Raw genomic sequence first — 22,719 nt, forward strand, 5'->3', positions numbered from 1 at the left:
GAAAAATCATACAGGATTTTAAAACTCCTGTAAAACTTACTCCAAAACAGTAGTGACAAATCAAAGTGAATTGTGCTAGTGAATTGTATTGAAAAACTTGGAATATTTCAGAATTCTAATGGATTTCAGTTACTGTTGATAAAATAGTTGAATGATATTTAAAAGGCACTTGGTAATCCCTGATCCTGATACTTATAAATATAAATCCCACACTGACGCTAAAGCCAATGACTTTTCCCCCTTTTTTATATGTTCCTGATCTAAGTAAGTGCTGTGATTTGCAAAGTTTTCTTTGCGAATAAAGTTTTAAATAAATCGTTATGAAACGTTGAGGGGGGTGGGGGGGGGGGGGGGGGGGGGGGAAATGTCATTACTGGACCTAAAAAGTGTTTGCAACCTTACGTCCTGTGTTGCCAACGGCAAGTTTCCCACTCACATTGAGACAAAAATAGTGTTATTGAAAGAAATCTTTACATCTTTCCTGTTTGGCACAAGCGGAGCTCCCAAACTTGCGAAAGCAGACCAGCAACAAGTTCATTTCTGTGCTTGGAAATTCACAGCGACTTCCCGGGATACACAACTATACCAAAAAAGATTGGGAGGGAAAATTTTCCCTATCCGTGTGTATACATAGAAATATACATATATTTGCACATCAATTTTATGAGTCTCTCCCGAGTCTCCCCCCCCCCCCCCCCCCCCTTAAAAACAATTCTGCCAGTTTTCCATGAACTCTTTTCCGCATATTTTCTGCCTTGGCTGCTTGTGACGGGAGGGGTGGGTTTGCTTGCGGGATTCTCAAGGTGAACATTGAAATTAAGTGTGAAACGATATCAGGGAACAAGGGGGCTGGGCGTTGCTATATGTTTCATTCCAACCAAAAAGTTCAGCCTAGCGTGGCACTTTTTTTTCAACCAACCCCCTGAAAAAAAAATCCTTAATGGTTCAGTGACATCACTGGGAGAGGAGGGGGGTATTACATTTTTTTAAAACTCCTATTTATTTATTTCTTCCCCCATGCCTCGGTCCGCAGGTAGGACCCGTCCGGGGAACTGAACTGGCGAAGTTTTAGTTTGAGTCTGCCCAGCCTCTCTGAGCCCCACTGTTGCCCCGGTGCCTGGGTGTGAAAGCAACCCCGAAATCGCCGCCTTCTAACCCACCGCAGCCCTGTACAATGACCCTCTGACTCCCTGCTCCCTCAAGGTAAGAGATTCTCTTCAACTCATGTATCTACTTAGTTCGTGTGTCTCCCTCTCTTAAAAACATCAAAAAATGTTTTCTCCCCTTTTTTTGTTGTTGCGAATTTCCTTTGAGTAAAATGATTTTGAATGCGTTTGATTCCTCGCAAGGTTGCAACGCTTTGATCTCTTACAAACACTCTCAGTTGTTCTATCATGGGATTCGTTGCAATTTAACCCTGCGGAGATTTTAGTTTTTTTTTAAATTCGCTTGTAAGGCAACATTCATTTCAGCATTGTGGCTAAAATGAATGCATTTCCCCCTTCCAAAGTGTTCCGAAGGTTTATTAATGAATCATTCTGTGTGTGTGTGGGGGGGCGGGCGGGCAACCTCCTCTGATGACGAGTTGGTGGAGTTTAGCAAGTTAGTACACGCTCTAGTTTGTTTACGTCCTGTGCTGGAACTGGAGTAAAGAGAGAGAGATGTGACTACAATGCAATGACTTCCTCATCCCCCCCCCCCTTTCCTCGCTCGCCCAGTGTGGGAATGGAGTTGAATGTGCAGGAATTCCCCTCCCTTCTTCCCACTACCACCAGCAACCCCCCCGCCCCCCAGCAGAAGCTGGTCTATTGCTTGACATGAAGGTGTTGAGATTTCAATCTCTGAGTTGCACCAATGCATGCGGCGCTGGCAGATTGGCGAGCTGTGCAAGTTAAAAGTTAAATATTATCACAACCCTGCCCTCTGCCTTGAAGAAATCCCCTTTTGACCCCTTCTCCATTATCAAGCTTCAATTGGTCGTCAAAAAGAATTTGAGCACTCAGGAGTAGATGTGCCCTCTTTTGGTTTTGCCCGATCAGCAGGGGGCCCACCTGCTCCCACAGATCTCTAAAAAATATCAAAAGACGTTTGGCTGTTCTGTAGCGCCTCTCCCATCCTCCACCCTGCTTTACGGGCCCACGGAGCACTTTTGAAGTCGTGGAGAGAATCGCAGCAGCTCAATTTGCCCACAGCAAGGTCCCCGAAGCATCAATGATAATCATGAATGAAGAACTTGCCAGTTTCCACGGCCAGTGGAAGCCTCGAAGCACTTTACGGGTCAGTGCAGTTATTTTCGTACATTCCGCAGAATCCCTGCAGGGCAGACAGAGGCCAATCGGCCCATCGGGTCTGCAGCGACTCTCTGGGAGAGCACTACCTAGGCCCACTCCCCCACACTAGCCCCGTAACCCCAGTTAACCTGCACATCTTTAGACACTATGGTCAATCCACCTAACCTGCACATCTCTGGCCTTTTGAAATGTGGTCGGAAATGAGGCAGCCACTATGTGTGCACAGCAAGCTCCCACAAGCAGCATTGTGGTAATGACCAGACAATCTGTTCATGTGATGTGGGTCAAGGGTTAAATATTGGCCAGGACACTGAGAATAACTCCCCTGCTTCTCTTTGTAAAGTGCCATGGGGTATTTCACATCCATCTGGGCAGAAGCTAGGATCTCAGTTCACCTTGCACTGTTATGCCGAAGCCCTGGAGTAGGACTGGTTCCAAAACGAGGTGATTCAGAGATATTTATTGCCCATCCCTAATTGCCCTTCAGAAGGTGGTGATGGGCTGCCTTCTTGAACCGCTGCAGTCCATGTGGGGCAGGTACACCCATAGTGCTGTTAGATTGGGAATTCCAGGCTTTTGACCCAGCGACAGTGAGGGAGCAGGAATATAGTTGGAAGTCAGGATGGTGAGTGGCTTGGAGGAGAACTTAAGACGATGGTGTTTCCATGTATCTGCTGCCCTTGTCCTTATAGGTGATAGAGATTTGGGAAGTGCTGTGAAAGGAGCTTTGTTGAGTTGCTCCATCTTGGAGATGGGGTACACGGCTGCCACTGTGTGTCGCCAGTGGAGGGAGTGAGTGTTCAAAGTGGTGGATGGGGTTCATATCGAGCAGGCTGCCATGTCCCGAATGGAGTTGAGATTCTTGGGTGGTGTTGGTGTGACAGTCATCCGGCAAGTCGGTGAAGGATGAATGCTAAATGAGAAAAAGATTATAAGGGAGAAATACAATGAAAATCAGACTGCCAGTCAGGCAGATAAACGTTTATTAGTTAGGGGTAAAATACAAGTAGTCAAAATAAGAATAGAAAATAAAAATAGAGGATGATAAAGTGAGTCTTTTTAATTCAAAAATAATCTTTAAATGATCACCAGGCTTATCCGGGTAAGATTACTGACCTTGACAAGGACCACAATGTGGGAGTGGTAAACTCTAAAAACAATGGCTGCTGCCCCAGGAGCTGAGAAGTCCTTAGATACGCTCTGATTAAAAGGCAAACATTGAATTGAAGGCTAAAGTTCATTGTGGCTTCGCAGAACCAATATGCACTGGCGCTTTCAAAGCAGTTATGTTCCTCCTTCTGCAACTGGTTTCCAAGCACCGTGATGTATTGAAGCTGCTTGGGAATGGGGGGAAGAGCTAGGAAGACTGTGTTCACACTGCTGGGAACTTCCCTTTACCAGGCACAAGTGCGATCGGGACACAGATCAGTTTATTTTATTCTTTATACTTCATCGTTGCAGCAAAGTGGAAACTTTCACTGCAATGATCAATTTAGTGTATAAATGCACCCTGAATGTTAAAATGCCATTAGTTCTATAACAGGTTTTTGGATGATATGGAGATGCCGGCGTTGGGCTGGGGTGAGCACAGTAAGAAGTCTTACAACACCAGATTAAAGTCCAACAGGTTTGTTTCAAACACTAGCTTTCGGAGCACTGCTCCTGTTATGGGAGTCAGGATATACTGGAAGTTTACTCTGAAGCAGTCATGCTTTTGCGTTTGGTCTGATTCAGATATTAGTTTTGGACTGGTGAAAGAAAGTGGTACAAAAGGTTTGCACAGTGGTTAGCACTGCTGCTTCACAGACCCGGATTGAATTACGGCCTTGGGTTACTGTGTGGAGCCTGCATGTTCTCCCCGTGTCTGCGTGGGTTTCCGTCGAGTGCTCACGTTTCCTCCCACAGTCCAAAGATGCGCAAGTTAGGCGGATTGTCCATGGTCAATGGGCAGGGTTACGTGAATGGGGCAGGGGAGTGGTCCAGATAGGGTGCTGTTTCGGAGGGTCAGTGCAGACCCGATGGGCCAAATGGCCTCTTTCTGCACTGCCGGGATTCTACGATTCTAAGAAAATTATACAACACTTTCTCCCTACACCCTTTTACAGTGAACCATTTCAAGGAGCTACACAAATTGAATTTTTATGCAGAAATTTCTAGAGGAATAGAATTGAGGAGCAGGAATTAAATGTTAAACTTATTTAAACATCGGTTAGATCACTCTTAAAGTGCCGAATACAATTCTGATCTCTGTGTTACAAATATTATACAGAGGCACTGGATAAGGTGCAAAAGGTTTACAAGGATGATATCAGAACTGAGAGAACTTTCAATAAAGACCCTTTCCTCGAGAACAGAGAAGACTGAGAGGTGATTTAATAGAGGGGGTTAAAATTATGGACAGTTTTGATAAGGAAATGAAGATGTTTCCTTTCTCAGTGGCTGCAGTTCTGAGAATGACACCACTATTCAACAACAAATAGCCCTTTAGTTGGGCCATTTTGAACGGTTGTCCCGATCTCTACAGCCCCCCTTTTAGGACCCCCACTTTCAGGACACCTCCCCTTTATCCCTCCAACCTTTTCTCGGGCCTCCTCAGAGCCCCCTCACCCCTCATTTCATGGGCATAGCCCCCCAGACCCCAATCTTTGGCAGTGCCAATCTGGGCACCTTGGCACTGCCAGCCTTGCACTCTAGTAGTGCTAGCTGAGCACTACCCTTCCCTGTCCCCGACCACCTGGGGGCTCCAATGGCCTGTGAGACCTCCTGAGTTGCCATCAGGGCTGGTATACAATTGTGGAAACTAGTGCTAGACGGCGCTCGGTTGAGGCCTCAAAGGCGTGGCTGTTGCCTCCCGGGTGCTGGGTGAATAGAGTGTCCGGATATTTAATTAGTCCACTTGCTTATTTAAATATCCTAATCTGGATCACACCCAGTGTGGGCGTGATCCAGATTATGCCGGGTGATTGAGGATCGGTCTGGCGTGAAGCCCGATTTGGGCCTCTCCCGGGATTCAACCGTTGCTCCGACTCCACGTCGGGTGCAACGCATTCACCGAATCGCGCCCATTAACTCTCTTCCTCTCTCCACAGGTGCTGCCAGACCTGCTCAGTAATCCTAGTCTTTATTTTGCAATATATGTAAATCCAATAAAAAAAATTATAAGAACCTTCACTCAGAGTGGTTGGAATGTGGAACTTGTTATCAAAAAGAGTGATTGAGGCATATGGCATAGATGCATCAAAGGAGAAGCTAGGTGAGTGGAGGAGGACGAACGGAAATAGGATATCCAGATAGGGCTCGATGAAGTCAGGTGGAAGTAGGATCATGGAATATGAGCACCAGTTAGGCCTAGCGACTTGTCTCTGTGCTGATAGTTTATGTAATTGGGAAAAACGGATAAGGGTGAAGATATAATCAATATAAGGGGGCGTGATTCTCCGCTCCCGCGCCAGTTTGGAGAATTGCCTGGGTCGCCAAATTTTCCCACGACGCAGGTCCGACGCCCTCCCGCGATTCTCCCAAGCAGCGAGAACGGCCCCGTCGAGTTCCGCATGGCGCAGGCCGGAGAATCACCCGAGACACCCAAAATGGCAATTCTCCGGCACCCCTGCTATTCTCAGGCCCGGATGGGACGAGCTGCCAGCCCAAAACGGCAGCCGTCCACACCTGGTCGCCGTCCACACCTGGTCGCTGCCGGTGGGAACAGCGCGGGAACGCTGGGGGGGGGGGGGGGGGGGGCGGCCTGCGGGGGGGGGGGGGGGGGGGGGGGGGATCCTGCACCGGGGGGTGGGTGAAATGGGGTGTGCCCACGATCGGTGCCCACCGATCGTCGGGCCGTCCTCTCTAGACAGACCTCCTTTCTTCCACAGCCCCGCAAGATCCGTCTGACATCTTCTTGCGGGGTGGACTCGGAGAGGATGGCAACCACGCATGCGCGGGTCGTTGCCGGCCAACCCGCGCATGTACGGGTGACGCCAGTTATGCGGCGCCGGCCGCGTCATGTATGCGTCATGATAAATTCAAGTTATTGTTGCATTGCTGTTTGTGGGATGTCGCTGTGTGTAAATTGTGACATTGTAATGATGCACTTCAACAGTATTGGCGTGGTTTGAGCTTGCAAAATGTATCATATAAATATGTGTTTGTTTGAATAAGCAAGTATAAAGTGTGGTGTACTTTTATTTAAATATATACACTCAGGGCTCTCCTTCTGACTTCCAGCTGCCAGCAAAACTTCTGAAGTTAGGAAGGAAGTGTAGCCATCTGGGATGGCCTTTACGCGGCGCCAAGGCCTGGTGCGCGTAAATGACGCGCCGCCGCTCCTAGCCCATTATCGGGCCCTGAATCCGTCGGGATAGGGGTTGTTTCGCGCCGTCGTGAACCTCGACGGCGCGAACACTCTGCCTCCATTTCGGAGAATCCCGCCCCATGTCTTTCGAAAGGAGAGGTAAAATAGAGGGGCTGAGGCAGAGATTTGATGGGCCGAATGGCCCCCTTCTGCAGGGATTATATGATTATCAGTTTTCTAGTATCTGTAACGTAATAGGTGAAGTCTCTGCCACTTGTGGCAGTACATGGGGAGGAAGGCACATAACCACACAAGGCTACAGGAAGAACTTGAAAATAACGACAAGGGTTTTGAACACAACATGCCGGGAAAAGGAGAGCCAGTGAATGTTACTGCCCACTCAGATCATTATTCACTCATTGCTGTGGCCCTGTGCTCGCAGTCCAGTTTCGAAGGCAGAAGATCATTGCTTCAAGTGTCACTTTGGTGACATGAGTGAAAAATCTAGGCTGACCCCTCACAGTGACACTGATAGAGTACTGCACAGTCAGAGGTGGTATGTTGGAGCTGAGACATTAAACCGAGGCCCTGTCTGCCCTTTCAGGGATGGATGTAAAACATGCCTGCATTAACCCTGCATGGGACCTATCCAGCTGGGGATGATTGTTAGATGGATGAGTCCCATGCATGGTTATAACAATGCTGTGCCATTGTTTCAAAGAGTGTCCTGTCTAACATTTATCCCCTGACCACTATCTGTAACAAATGATGTGTCTCTTTGAACAAGTCTTTGATCATCTACCCGAACATCTTCTTCTGTGTCTAAGTGTCATATCTTATTTTGTAATGCCCCTTTGGAGAACTTGGTGAAAAGGAATGAGATAAATTCAAGTTATTGTTGCATTGCTGTTTGTGGGATGTTGCTGTGTGTAAATTGTGACATTGTAATGATGCACTTCAACAGTATTGGCGTGGTTTGAGCTTGCAAAATGTATCATATAAATATATGTTTGTTTGAATAAGCAAGTATAAAGTGTGGTGTACTTGTATTTAAATATATACACTCAGGGCTCTCCTTCTGACTTCCAGCTGCCAGCAAAACTTCTAAAGTTAGGAAGGAAGTGTAGCCATCTGGGATGGCCACTTACAAAGGATCCTGGGAAATATGGCCACCTGCAAAGGACCATGGCAAATATGGTCAACCCAGGACTCAGACGCTCAGAGCTTATGTATATTGGCAACTCAGATAACTAGGTGCTATCGAACCCCCAGCCCAGAACAACAGACCTGTACTCAGGTAACAGATACAGAAACAGACTCATCGGAGTCACTCCCTTTGCTCAGGGAGCCCAAAAAGCCAAGGACAATGACCGCTCAGGACATGCCCCGCCATCAAGGCACCCGCCCCTTTATTGGCCAAAATCGAAGGCAGTAATCGAAGCCTGCCGAATTATTGGGTCCAAATCTAAGGACCGCCCAAAAGAGTCCGAAACCCCAGAAGGATAAAGAGAGACACTGCCATGTGTTCAGTCCCTCTTGGCCCCGGCGCTCGGTCTCTCCCGGCCTATGCCCAACCAATTGTAGCATTACGACCAGAAGACAAGTTCAAGACCAACGATCGCTACCAGACGGATGAACCAGCAGAAACGAAGTCACTTCTCCAGACCCAGCCACGCAAGATCCGAACAAAGGCCTTGTTCCCCTGCATAAAGCCGGGTGCCTGAAATTAAGTACAGGTTGTTGTAGTGTTAGGTGTAATTTAGCTTGTAGTGTTTTATGTTGCATGTCGAAGTAATCCTTGTGTGTAAATAAACTATCATTGAACTTGAACTAACAAACTGGTTGCTGGGTCTTTGATCGATATCCGGTAAAACCTTGTGGTGGTATCATTTGATACCTGGCGACTCTGAAAAGCAATATCATCATTAATAACTGTCATATCAGTATCCAATTAAAAAGAGCAACATTATTGGTGTCTCCGGTGCGAATTGGCAAAAGAAGAAAGGACTTGTATTCATATAGTGCCTTTCATGACCTTCGGACATCCCAAATCATTTTACAGCCAATTGAGCACATTTTTTAAAGTAGCTGTAATTTGGGATCCAAATTTACACATGGTGAACTGCCACAAACACCCACATGATAATGGTCAGTTACTCTGATTCTTTTTTTGGTTGTTGATTGAGGGATAGGTATTGGCCAGGACATTAGGGATAACTCCCATGCTCTACTTCAAAATAGTGCCATGAACTCTGCTACCTTTTTCAAAATGTTGGTCAGGATTCTCCATTTCTGAGGCTAAGTGTTGACGCCAACGGAGAGTTCATGGACTTTTACGACAGAAAAACCATTACCGCACCTGGACCGATTCCACTACCGTTGAGGGGCTAGCACCGGTGCCGCGTGGAACACTCGATTCCACTGAAAAATGGTGCGGGACACGCCGGGTCTGTGATTGATACTCGGGAGGCTGACGAGCTGCAACCGCACATACACATTACACTCCCCATACACGCTTATCTCAGCCAACACGTTGGCACTGGTTGTGCTGGAGTGCGCTCATACAGCTGGTGAGTCATCTGGGGCCAGAAGGCACCCAGGGGGTTGCCCTGTGGGACAACTATATGACCCACGGCACCAGGTTCAAAGTGGTCTCTCAGTGGGTGCAGCTGCATGGCTGCCTTGCCGGCTGCGGCAATGGTGTTCAATGCCCGTCTATCCTGACCCCACAGCCCACCTCCCAGTATTCCCTCTACCCCTGGCAGAAGCCCCCCCGCCGCCGGCAGCACAACTGTCAGCAAACAATGGCGATGTTGGACACCTTCCGTTCCCCCTCTCTCTGCCTCAGCAGCCGCCACGCCGATTTCACGATTTTTAAAAGCAGAAGTGAATCACACCGTCGGGAACTCGGTCCATCGGAGGCGGAGAAGCGTGGAGGCCCTGGAGAGTACCGTCACGGGCCCGTCACTGATATACAAACCGTGTATACTGTACGTGCGGAGCGAAGCACATTGACCCCGTTTTCGAGGTGATGGAGAATCATGATTTGGCGACACATCGGCGTCTGTCGCGATATTGGTGTCGGAAGCTGTTCTCTGCCAAATCACATTTCCCAATTTTGCCGTTGGCTAACGGAGAATCCCGCCCGTTTTCACTCATGGAACATGAGCGTCTCTGGCTAAGCCAGCATTCATTGCCCGTTTCTAACTGCCTTTAAGAAAGTGGCGGTGAGCTGGCAACTTGAGCCGTTGCTTGCCCGTTTGATGTAGGGATACCCACTGAGCTGTTCGGGAGAGAGTTCCAGCAGTTTGACCCAGCGACAATGAAGGAACGGCGATATATTTCCAAGACAGTGAGTGCCTTGGTGGGCAACTTGCAGGTGATGGGTGTTCCCATGTGTCTGCTGCCCTTGTCCTTCTGGATAGTAAGAGAGCATGAGTTTGGAAGGTGATGTCGAAGGAGCCTCGGTAAGCTTTTGCTGCCACTGTGTGTTGGTGGTGGAGGGAGGGAATGTTTAATGTGGTGGATGGGGTATCAATAAAGCAGGCTGCTTTATCCAGATGGTGTCGAGCTTCTTGAGTGTTGTTGGAGCTGCACTCATGAAATGAAAATCGCTTATTGTCACGAGTAGGCTTCAATGAAGTTACTGTGAAAAGCCCCTAGTCGCCACATTCCGGCGCCTGTTCGGGGAGGCTGGTACAGGAATTGAACCGTGCTGCTGGCCTGCCTAGGTCTGCTTTAAAAGCCAGCGATTTAGCCCCGTGAGCTAAACCAGCCCCTTGTCATCCAGACAAGTGTAGAGTATTCCATTACACCCCTGACTTGTGCCTTGTAGATGGTGGACAGGCTTTGCGGAGTTAGGATGTGAGTTACTCGCTGCAGAATTCCCACCTAAGAAGACAAACGGAACCTCTGTTTAACATCTCATCGAAAAACCGCCAACAGTGCAGCACTCTTCCTCACTGGAAGGTTAACCTAGGTTTTTATCCTGGATTGGGATTTGAACCCACAATGTTCAGACACAAGTAAGGGTGACACCAACTGAGCTGTGGATAGATCCTCTGAAAATGGATTTTCATCATTAAAACCTTGATGCACGATCAATTACTATTAAAGACAAGGTAGTAACATAACTGAAGGCTTTAATGGACTAGATCTGTTCCCCAGCAGCTTCGGTACAGAATGTGGGCTGCTGGGACGGCACCGGTTCTTATACCCTGCCTGCCAGGGCGGAGCTACATACCAAACAACCAATGGTAAACTCCTAGGTTTACCCAATGGTCTACAGCCTCTCGGGTACTGCAATACCTGATAATACCACATTCACCCCCTGTTAAAAAAGAGTCCGGGGGGTTGGTGGCCAGTGGTTACAATTGCATTTAACATGGTATGATCAGATATGGAGGTACCGTGATACCTCCTTACAGGGTTGTCGAGAATATTTACAAGCGTGGAAGATATACACAGTGAGTGTTCATTTACAGTTACAGTTACAGTGAAGTAATCAGTCGGTCGGGTGGCCTGGTCGTTCTCCTGGATCGTCTCAGCCTCAGTGGTGATTCTGGTGGGGGTCCGGGCGTCTGCGACTCCGGGAGCCTGGCCTCGGCCTCAATGGCAGCTTCGTCACCCCTAGACGGCACTGGTGGGGCAAACGGTTGACACGAGAGGGGGGCGCCTGTAGGGGGCATCGGTGGGTGGGAAGGCCTAGGCAGGAGCGGCGGGAGGACTGACACCCTGTGAGGTGCTGTGGAGGGGGAGGGGGGTGGGGGTAATGGTTCGGGTGCGCGGCAGGTCCCGAAGGGAAACTGTATCTTGCCGGCCGTCATGGAACGCCACGTAGGCGTACTGGAGTTTAGCGTGCAGCAGGTGGACCCTCTCGACCAACAATTCCGACTCGTGCGCCCGCAAGTGCTTCCGGAGCAGGATGGGTCCGGGTGTTGCTAGCCAGGTTGGGAGCGTGGTCCCGGAGGAGGGCTTCCTGGGGAAGACAAGGAGACGTTCATGAGGTGTCTGGTTGGTAGTTGTACAGAGCAGCGACTGGATGGCATGGAGGGCCTCCGGGAGGACTTCTTGCCAGCGGGAGACTGGGTGATTCCTGGATCGTAGGGCCAGTAGAACGGTCTTCCAGACCATTCCGTTCTCTCTCTCTACCTGCCCGTTTCCCCGGGGGTTGTAACTGGTCGTCCTGCTTGAGGCAATGCCCCTGTTGAGCAGGAATTGACGCAGTTCGTCGCTCATAAAGGAGGACCCCCTATCGCTGTGTATGTACGCGGGGAAACCGAACAGTGTAAAGATACCCTGGAGGGCTTTGATGACGGTGGTTGCGGTCATATCTGGGCAGGGGATGGCGAATGGGAACCGGGAGTACTTATCAATCACGTTCAGGAAGTACGTGTTGTGGTGGGTGGAGGGGAGGGAGTCTTTGAAGTCCATGCTGAGGTGCTCAAAGGGACAGGAAGCCTTTATCAGGTGCGCCCTCTCTGGCCGGTAGAAGTGCGGTTTGCACTCCGCACAGATTTGGAAGTCCCTGGTGGCTGTCCTGACCTCCTCGATGGAGTAGGGCAGGTTGCGGGTCTTAATGAAGTGGAAAAAACGAGTGACCCCCGGGTGGCAGAGGTCCTCGTGGAGGGCTCGGAGGCGGTCCACATGTGCGGTGGCACATGTGCCGCGGGACAGGGCATCAGGAGGCTCGTTTCGCTTCCCGGGACGATACAAGATCTCGTAGTTGTAGGTGGAGAGTTCTATCCTCCACCGCAAGATCTTGTCGTTTTTTATCTTGCCCCACTGTGCATTATCACACATGAACGCCACCGACCGTTGGTCAGTGAGGAGAGTGAATCTTCTGCCGGCCAGGTAATGCCTCCAATGTCGCACAACTTCTACTATGGCTTGTGCCTCTTTTTCGACAAAGGAATGGTGAATTTCTGAAGCATGGAGGGTACGGGAGAAGAAGGCCACGGGTCTGCCCGCTTGGTTGAAGGTGGCAGCCAGAGCTACGTCGGACGCATTGCTCTCGACCTGGAAGGGGAGGGACTCATAGATGGCGCGCATCGTGGCCTTTGCAATGTCTGGGGAAGGTTGTGGATTGGATTAGGGGTCGGGCTTTGTCTGCATAGCTAGGGACCCACTGGGCGTAATAACTGAAAAACCCGAGGCAGTGCTTCAGGGCCTTGGGGCAGTGAGGGAGGAGGAACTCCATAAGGGGGCGCATGCGTTCAGGGTCGGGGCCTATAACTCCGTTTCGCACTACGTAGCCGAGAATGGCTAGACGGTCGGACGCATTTATCCTTATTGTACGTTAGGTTAAGGATCTTTGCGGTCTGGAGGAATTTTTGGAGGTTGGTGTCGTGATCCTGCTGGTCGTGGCCGCAGATGGTGACGTTATCAAGATACGGGAACGTTGCACATAAGCCGCACCGGTCAACCATTCGGTCCATCTCGCGTTGGAAGACCGAGACCCCGTTAGTGACACCAAAGGGAACCCTTAAAAAATGATAGAGCCGCCCATCTGCTTCGAAGGCAGTGTATTTGCGGTCACTAGTACAGAGGGGTAGCTGATGGTAAGTGGACTTTAGATCCACCATGGAGAAGACCTTATATTGCGCGATCCTGTTTACCAGGTCGGATATGCGGGGGAGAGGGTACGCGTCCAGCTGCGTAAACCTGTTGATGGTCTGACTGTAGTCAATGACCATCCCATGTTTCTCCCCGGTCTTTACCACCACTACTTGAGCTCTCCAGGGGCTGTTACTGGCTTCAATGACCTCTTCCCTCAGTAGCCTTTGGACCTCTGACCTGATGAAGGTCCAGTCCTGGGCACTGTACCGTCTGCTCCTGGTGGCGACGGGTTTGCAATCCGGGGTGAGGTTCGCAAACAGGGAAGGCGGGTCGACCTTAAGGGTCGCGAGGCCGCAGACAGTAAGGGGGGGTATAGGGCCGCCGAATTTGAAGGTCAGGCTTTGCAAGTTACATTGGAAGTCCAACCCCAGGAGTGTAGCCGCGCAGAGGTGCGGCAGGACATAAAGGCGGAAATTGTTGAATTTCCTGCCTTGGACAGTGAGGTTTGCTAGGCAGAACCCCTTTATCTCCACCGAGTGTGACCCAGAGGCCAGAGAGATTCTTTGGTTTACAGGGTGGGTAACAAGTGAACAGCGCCTTACCGTGTTGGGGTGTATAAAGCTTTCCATGCTCCCAGAGTCGATCAGGCAGGACGTCTCGTGGCCGTTGATGAAGACCGTCGTTGTTGCTGTTGCGAGTGTCCGAGGTCGATTTTGGTCCAGAGTCACCGAGGCCAGATGAAGTAGTTGCGGGTTTTGATCGGGCAGCGTGTAGTCGGCCGTACTGGGGTCCTGGGGCCCCATCCAAGATGGCGCCTTCCATGGGTCGCACATGGTGGTCGGGGATGGACAAAATGGCGGCTGAGGTGGACAAAATGGCGGCGCCCATCCATCCAGCGTGGTGTCCGAGGGGCAAAATGGCCACGCTTGTGGGTCACACGTGGCCCTAGGATAGGGGGGGTGGCGGTGAGTGCTGGCCGCCTGGGGCCCGAAGAGAAGGTTGCTGCGCCGTTCCGGAGTCGCTGGAGACCGAGGCCACGGCTCGTGCATGGCAGACCCCCACAAAATGGCCCTTCTTGCCGCACCCTTTGCAGGTGGAGGTGCGGGTCGGGCAGCTCTGGCGGGGGTGCTTCGCCTGCCCGCAGAAGAAACAGCGGGGCCCGACGGAGTTCGCGGGCCGTCTTACAGCGCAGGCCCGCTGGGAAGGTCTGTGGGGCTGCCGCTGCGGGATGCCATGCAGTCCAGGGGGCCGCCACGCGGTCGGGCGCGTAGGATTGTGCGTTTCTGGAGGCAACATCCATGGACCCTGCCAGGGCCCGTGCCTCTCTAAGTCCCAGGGTGTCTTTTTCTAAGAGCCGCTGGTGGATCTCTGAGGAGCTTATACCTGCTACGAAGGCATCCCGGATTAAGAGTTCCGTGTGCTCGCTCCCCGAAACTTGCGGGCAGCCACAGTTTCTGACCAGCACCAGTAGCGCGCGGTAGAACTCCTCCAACGATTCCCCGGGGCTTTGCCGTCTAGTTGCAAGCAGGTGACGTGCGTAGACCTGATTTACAGGGCGGGTATCATATCCTTTTAACAGTTCGATCGCAGCATCGAAGTCCTCCGCCTCCTCGATGAGGGTGTAGATCCCAGGGCTTACTCTCGAGTGTAGGAGATGCAGTTTCTGTTCTCCTGAGGGGGTGCCTCCGGCCGTCTCGAGGTAGCATTTGAAACACGCCAGCCAGTGCGTAAATATCGCAGCCGAGTTCTCCGCGTGGGGGCTGAGTTGTAGACACTCCAGCTTGATTCGGCGATCCATCCTTTCAGCTTAAGAGTAGTCTATTAAATTGATGCACGATCAATTACTATTAAAGACGAGGTAGTAACATAACTGAAGGCTTTAATAGACTAGAACTGTTCCCCAGCAGCTTCGGTACAGAATGAGAGCTGCTGGGACAGCACCGGTTCTTATACCCCGCCTGTCAGGGCGGAGGTACATACCAAACAGCCAATGGTAAACTCCTAGGTTTACCCAATGGTCTGTAGCCTCTCGGGTACTGCAATACCTGATAATACCACAAACCTTCAGTGAGAGCTTCTTAAATTTGAGTTTAAAGGTTTAAAAGTTGGCTTTACAGTGGGTGGAGTTAGACTGCAGCTCACTCAGTGCATACCCAGTGCCAGACCATTTGGGTCTGCAACCATTGCAACGGTTCAAACCCAGAGAAGTTACATTCTTACTGAAAACTGCTTTGCAACAACACAAGGTCTACACCAGTAGAAAGGAGAATAATGTGTGTGGTTATGAAAGGATGCTGGAAATTTGGATTCATTAATTATTCCTACCTAAAAACCTACTCCATATTGAAAGTCTCTATCATCTGCGTTAATTTATTTATTGGTGGATTACAGCTCCTCCCTCTCTACTGTAATCTCATTGAATCATGGAATTTACAGTGCAGAAGGAGGCCATTCGGCCCATCAAGTCTGCATGGGCCCTTGGAAAGAGCACCCTACTTAAGCCCACACCTCCACCTTATTCCCGTAACCCAGTAACCCCATCTAATCTTTTTGGACACCAAGGGCAATTTAGCATGGCCAATCCACCTAACCCGCACATCTTTGGACTGTGCGAGGAAACAGGAGCACCCGAAGGAAACCCACGCAGACACGGGGAGAAAGTGCAGACTCCATACAGGCAATGACCCAAGCCAGGAATCGAACCTGGGACCCTGGAGCTGTGAAGCAACAGTGCTAATCACTGTGCTACCGTGCCATCCACGACACTCGACATTTTAAGATTACAGGTGAATTTTTGATGTGCAGAGACACGCAACTGATTGCAAAAGAAGATGTTTACTTCATTTGGCTGGATCTTGCGCAATCAATGAAGTTGTGCGCTTATTATTTAATTATCTCTATGCATTCTTAAATATCTGATTGAGGAGATAGAGTCTTCCTGCCTTCATTGGCTGAATGCATGCTATTTTCTTATTACTTTTCACACGCTCTTCTGAAAGTTCTGTGTTCAGCATCCAATAGGCACTCAGTCAGGATTTAAAAAAAAAGGCCCAAAATCTGAAAATGCTGAAGTAAAGATGAGAGATATGCTGGCAGCTGGTTAATCAGCATCTGAAGGTGAAGGATATAAGATACTGCTTTGTGTGTGAGCCTACTTCACATCTAGAACAGTACATGTGGAACGCTGATGTAATCCCAAAGGGACAAATCAGAACATGCTCAAGTGAGTATAGCTCTTGCATTCCTGGGCAAGCCCTGACTTTTCTTGCTTCAGGGACTGCTCCTCCTGGACTGTGCTACTCGCGATGAAAGTTCACACCTGAAGGGTTATGTTTTTAATCACTCTGCTGACGTGGATCCGCCGGCTCTTCGTTTCCAAGTGTTTTCCGTATTTGACTCCAATGTTCACTTTCCTTGTGCCCTCTTATGTGGCAGAAAAAGTGACACGGTAAGCTCTTTTTAAAAGTTTTCAGCTTCAAACAGTTGCACCGCTCTTGTTTCTGAGTCAGAAACTTGTGGTTTCAAACTCCATTCCAGGATCCGAGCACATAATCTAGGCTGACACCTCAGCGCAGTATTGAGAGAGTGCTCCTGCACTGTCAGAGTTGGTTTTTCAATATTAAACCAAGGTCACACTTACCTGTTCAGGGAGATGTACAAGATCCCGTGGGGAGATTTGAAAATGGAGGGAGTTCTTGTGGTATCATGGACAAAAGTCAATCTTCAGTCAACATCATATGATATAGAAGCCCTGGAAAAGGCTCAAGGCTGATCCCACGTTCAAAGCTTTTGGTCATCAGAGAGAACAAAATAAGCATTGACCTTGTTGTGTTTTCATGGAAGTATTTAAAATAATTAAGGGATTAGATTATGACCTGAGTTTCATGTTGCTGGTCAGCGAGGTTTTAGAATCATAGAATAGAATAGAGCGTGACATAGCACAAATGGGCTTCAATTTAGCATCATTTAACAGTTAGCACAGTTGCTTCACAGCATCAAGCACCTAGGTTTGAATCCTGGCTTGGGTCAATGTCTGTGCGGAGTCTGCATATTCTCCCATGTCTGCGTGGGTTTCCTCCGGGTGCTCCGATTTCCTTCCACAAGCCCCGAAAGACGTGCTTGTTAGGTGAATTGGACGTTCTGAATTCTCCCTCAGTGTACCCGAACAGGCACCGGAGTGTGGCGATTAGGGGATTTTCACAGTAACTTCATTGCAGTGTTAATGTAAGCCTACTTGTGACAATAAAGATTATTATTATTCCTGCTGGGTTCCCAGCCTACCCCGACTCATCGTGATTTTATGCTAGGGTCAGCAAGGCCTCCACACAGCCACCTGCCCTTATTCTCGAAGCGCCAAGCCCCTTTCTGACTTCAGGTGCCCCCCCCCCTCTCCCCCCCCTCCCCCCCCCACCCCACCCCCCCCCGCCCCCCTCCCCGCCCCCCCTCCCTCCACAACCTTAAGATCTGGTGGCCACGTGACCTCCCTCCCCTCCCGGCCTCTCGCCCGACTGCCAATCCTCCACTATCCACCTGTGCCGTACTGGGACCGGTGTTCTTCCAAACTGCCTAACTAGGGAAGTAGAGAGGGGTTTAAACTAAATAGAGGAGGTGGGGCTGGCACTGGAGAGGGGATATGTAGGTTCACAAAACAAAAGGATATGGCAGAATTGTAAGGCAGCTATTTAGGTAATGATACCCAGACAGGAAGGGACAGAGTGACAAACATAAAAAACAGCAACAAATAGGATCAAAGAGGGAAATAATGGGGGGGGGGGGGGGGGGGAAACAAAATTAATGACTTTTCAATACATGTAGTATTCAGCACAAAATAAATGAATTAACTGCTCAAATTGAGGTTGATCTTATAGCCATTGGTTATAAGGAGATCAAAACTGGGAACCAAATATTCAAGGTATGTGACTTTTTATAAGGACAGGCAGGAAGGACAGGTGGTTGGGAGCTTCATTAAAGAAGATGGAGTAAGTATAATAGCAAGTCTTGGATCGGAAAATATTGAATCCATGTGAGTGACAATATGATATAAAAAGGGGAAGAAGATACGGGTGGGATTAATCTATAGGCCCTCTAAAAGTAGCTAAAAGGGCAGAGAATATATCAGGAGATAATGAGGGCATTGAGAAAAGACAGTACATTAACCATGAGTGGCTTTAATCTCCATTTGGATTGGGAAAATCAAATTGATAGAGGTAGCCATGAGGAAAAATCCATTGAGTGTATTCAGGACAGCTTCCAAGAACAAATATGTTGTGGATCCAACCAGGAATCAGGCCGTTTTGCATCTGGTAACGTTAATAAGGCGGGTTTAATAAACAATCTCAAAGTAAAAGATTCCCTAGGAAACAGTGATCATAACATAGTAGAATTTTGCATTCAGCTTGAGAATGAGAAACTTGGGTCAGAAATAACTGTGCTAAACTTAAATAAGCTAATTAAAAATGAATCAGGACAGAGTTGGCTGGAATGGACTGGGACTGGGAAAGGAGTTTAGCAGTGAAGATGGTTGATCAGCAATGGCAGACATTTTGGAAAATAGTTCATGACTTACAACAAGATATATCCCAGTGAATATTCTAGGAAGGGAATAAACCAACTACGGTTAACTGAGTGTTAATCTAAAAAAAACATTAAATGTGACAAAGATTAATGGTAATCAGAGTTTTGGAAAAGTTTTAAAAACCAACAAAAGACGACCAAAACAATAATAAAGAGGGAGAAAATAAACTATGAGGGTAAACTAGCAAGTAATATAAAAATGGACAGTAACAGCTTCTTTAAATACGTAAAAAGAAAGAAAGAGGCCAAAGTGAACATAGGCCCCTTAAAGAATGAGACTGGGAACCAGGAAATAACACAGGAGTTAAATAAATAATTAACATCATGGAATCATAGAATAGAATCATAGAATTTACAGTGCAGAAGGAGGCCATTTGGCCCATCGAGTCTGCACAAGCCCTTACAAAGAGCACCCTACTGAAGCCCACGTATCCCTGTAACAGTAGCCCCCACTTAACATTTTTTGGACATTAAGGGCAATTTAACACGGCCAATCCACCTAACCCGTACATCTTTGGACTGTGGGAGGAAACCGGAGCACCCGGCGGAAACCCACACAGATGCGGGAAGAATGTGCAGACTCAGCGCCAAGAGCATCAGTGCTAACCAGTGCGCCACCGTGCCACCATGCAGAGTATTATAAAAGAAACATTTGGAAGGTATTAACAGCATGGACAAATCCAGCATGAATTTATGAAAGGCAAATCATGCTCAACAAATCTACTGGTGCTTTTTGAGGGTGTAACTAGTAGAGTAGATAAGGGAGAGCCAGTGGATGTGCTGTATTTGGACTTTCAGAAGGCTTTTGATAAAGTCCCTCAGAAGAGGCTAGTGAGCAGAACTAAAGCACATGGGATAGGGGGTAATGAATTAGCATGGATCAAGAATTGCTTTACAGACAGGAAACAGAGTGGGAATTAATTGTTCTTTTCTAAGTGACAGGCAGTGACTAGTGGGGTACCACACAAGTGCTTAGACCCCAGCTGTTCACGATATATATATATATAAATGACCCGGATGAGGGAGCCATATGTAACATTTCCAGCGGAATTGTGAAGGGGTGCAAGGAGGTTTCAAGGTGATTTAAACAAGTTGAGTGAGTGGGAAAACACACGGTGGATGCAGTACAACATGGCTAAAGTGAAATTATATACTTTGGGGTGAAAGACAGAAGAGAAATGGTGATATATTGGGAAGTGTGGATATACAAAGGGATCTGGGTGTCCTTATACGCCAGTCAATTAAAGTGAAGAGGCAGGTGCAGCAAGCAATTCGGAAAGCAAATGGCCTTCATTGCGAGAGGATTTGAGTTCAGAAATAGGGATGTCTTACTGAAATTATACAGGGCCGAGGTGAGACCACACCCAGAGTATTATGTGCTGTTTTGGTTTCCCTCCCTAAGATAGGATATGCTTGCCATTGGGAGAGTACAGCAGAGCTTCACTACGCTGATACCAGGGTTGGCAGGACTGTCCTATGAGGAGAGATTGGCACTTCTGGGCCTGTATTCACTAGAATTTAGAAGGATGAGAGGAGTTCTGATTGAAAAATATTAAAATTCTAAAAGGGCTGGACAGACTAGATGCAGGGAAGATGTTTTCACTGTTTGAGGAATCGAGAACCATGGAACACAGTATCAGGATACAAGGTGGACCATTTAGGACGGAGATGAGGAAAGATTTCTTCACTCAAAGGGTAGCGAACCTGTGGGATTCTCGAGCACAAAAGGCTGTGGAGGCCAAATCACGGAATATATTCAAGAATGAGATAGGTAATATTTGAGCTTTTAATGGCATCAAGGGGTATGGGGAGAAAGCGGGAAAATAGCATTGAGATAGAGGATTAGCCATGATCATATTGAATGGCGGAGCAGGCTCGAAGGGCTGAATGGTCTACTCCTGCTCCTCCTTTATATGTTTCGAACACACTAACAACATTGCAAAAATACTAAATAATCAAGGAGAGGAGGAAATAAATACAATAACTATCACTAGAGAAAAAGTACTAGGGAAACTAATGGGGATAAAAGCCGATACGTCCACTGGACCTGATGGGTTGCATCCTAGGATATTAAAGGAAGTGGCTACAGAGATAGTGGATGTACTGGTTGTAATCTTCTACATTCTGGAAAAGTCCCAGAGGAGTGGAAAACTGCCTATATATCTCCCTTATACAAAAAGGGAGGGAGACAAAAAACAGGTAACTATAGGCCAGTTGGCTTAACATATGTAATTGGGAAAATGTTAGAATGCATAATAAAGTATGTAATAGGAACATTTAGAAAAATATTATATAATCAAGCAGAGTCAGCATGGGTTCATGAAGGGGAAATCATGCCGTACACTTTTATTAGAAGTCTTTGAGGTGGTAACGAGCAGGATAGGGGACCCAGTAGATGTAATAAACTTGGATTTCCAAAAGTGCTCGATAAGATACCGAATAAAAGGCTACTTAATAAGATGAGTCCATGGTGTTGGGGGTTGTATATTAACATGGGTCAAGGATTGGCTAACTAGTAGAAGACTTGGGACAACAGGGGATTTTCCGGATGGCAACCTGTAACTAATGGAGTGCCACAGGGATCAGTGCTGGGGCCATAATTATTTACAATATATTAATGACTTGGACGAGGAGTGAATGTACTGTTGCCAAGTTTGTGGATGACACAAAAATAGGTGGGAAGACAAGAGGTGAGGATGTCACAGTCTATAGAGGAATATAAGTGAGTGGACAAAAACTTGCAGATGGAATATAATGTTGGAAAAACTCATATAAACCAACAAAAATGTCCCCGAGAGCTGGGCCTCGAGGGGCACCCAGAGAAGCACATTTGGTGTGATTGAAACTGAACTCAACTGCACGCGTTGCTGATTGATAAGAGCAATTAATATAGATTCAAAGCATGGTGGCGTGTCTGGATTCAAACAGCATCGTTTGTGGTGCAAATGTCGATGACTTCCTTGAGCAACACAAGGGGCTGGTTTAGCACAGTGGGCTAAATAGCTGGCTTGAAATGCAGAACAATGCCAGCAGCATGGGTACAATTCCCGTACTGGCCTCCCCGAACAGGTACCAGAATGTGGCTACTCAGGGCTTTTCATAGTAACTTCATTGAAGCCTACTTGTGACAATAAGCGATTATTATTAAGTGAAAAACTTAATTCTGGCTGCATCCCAGAATAGCTCCATTCAATTTAGTGGAGTCCACAACCTTGGGACTTAACACGGGCAAATCTAATACAGTTACTGACTGAGTATGTGGCCCAACAAATTTCCTTGAGTTCTGATTACTAACCCATTTGAATGAAACTTCTCTATGAGGCTCCTCCACATCAACAGCATCTCTGGGCAGATCACGAACTGAAGACAACCAAGTTCCTTTGGTCCCATCACATTTGAAGTTATATTTTTAAATAAGGTAAAGACATTATCATAGTTAAAGACTAGAAATAATACGATTAAATGAGAATGCAGTCCCATAATCTTTATCTACCATTTTAAATCTTTATCTACCACTGGGGTGACACGGTGGTTAGCACTGCTGCCTCACAGCACCAGGGACCCGGGTTCAGTTCCAGCCATAGGTCACCGTCTGTGTGGAGTTTTCACTTTCCCCCTCGTGTCTGCGTGGGTTTCCTCCGGTTTCCTCCCACAGTCCAAAGATGTGCAGGTGAGGTGGACTTGCTAGGCTAAATTGCTCTTTAGTGTCTGGGATATGTAGATGAGGTGGGATTATGATGTTCCGGGGATAGGGTGGGAGAGTGGGTCTAGATTGGGTGCTCTTTCAGAGGATCGGTGCAGACCCGGTGGGTTGAGTCGCCTCCTCCTGCACGATAGGAATTCGATGGTTATAAAAGCCATTACCTACTTAACCTGAATTGGTTAATGCCTGTATTAAAACAAGAGATGGATGATTGCCTTTTGAATGGATTAAACACCTATCTGCTAATATGAGCAGTAATATTTGTTAGCCTTATTTTTAACAGTGGGACAGTACTTCGAGCATAA

The 22,719-nt window shown here is 48.0% G+C and overlaps 1 protein-coding gene across 2 annotated transcripts in view; it reads left to right on the top strand.

The window, feature by feature from the left end:
* Nucleotides 1-855: 855 nt before the first annotated feature.
* LOC140427712 (ATP-sensitive inward rectifier potassium channel 15-like) overlaps nt 856-22,719 on the top strand; it is a 35,989-nt gene continuing 14,125 nt past the window's right edge. The window contains exon 1 of one of the 2 annotated variants that reach the window (XM_072513246.1): nt 856-1,203. Coding sequence is in view for 1 of the 2 variants with exons in the window: in XM_072513245.1 (XP_072369346.1) it covers nt 16,467-16,585 (119 nt within the window). In the remaining variant the exon portion in view is untranslated. Of the gene's footprint in view, nt 1,204-16,427; nt 16,586-22,719 lie in introns of those variants that run through there. The other variant, XM_072513245.1, reaches the window with a different exon arrangement.

The sequence above is a fragment of the Scyliorhinus torazame genome, chromosome 8 (genome assembly GCF_047496885.1).
Source record: "Scyliorhinus torazame isolate Kashiwa2021f chromosome 8, sScyTor2.1, whole genome shotgun sequence".
Classification (NCBI taxonomy): Eukaryota; Metazoa; Chordata; class Chondrichthyes; order Carcharhiniformes; family Scyliorhinidae; genus Scyliorhinus; species Scyliorhinus torazame.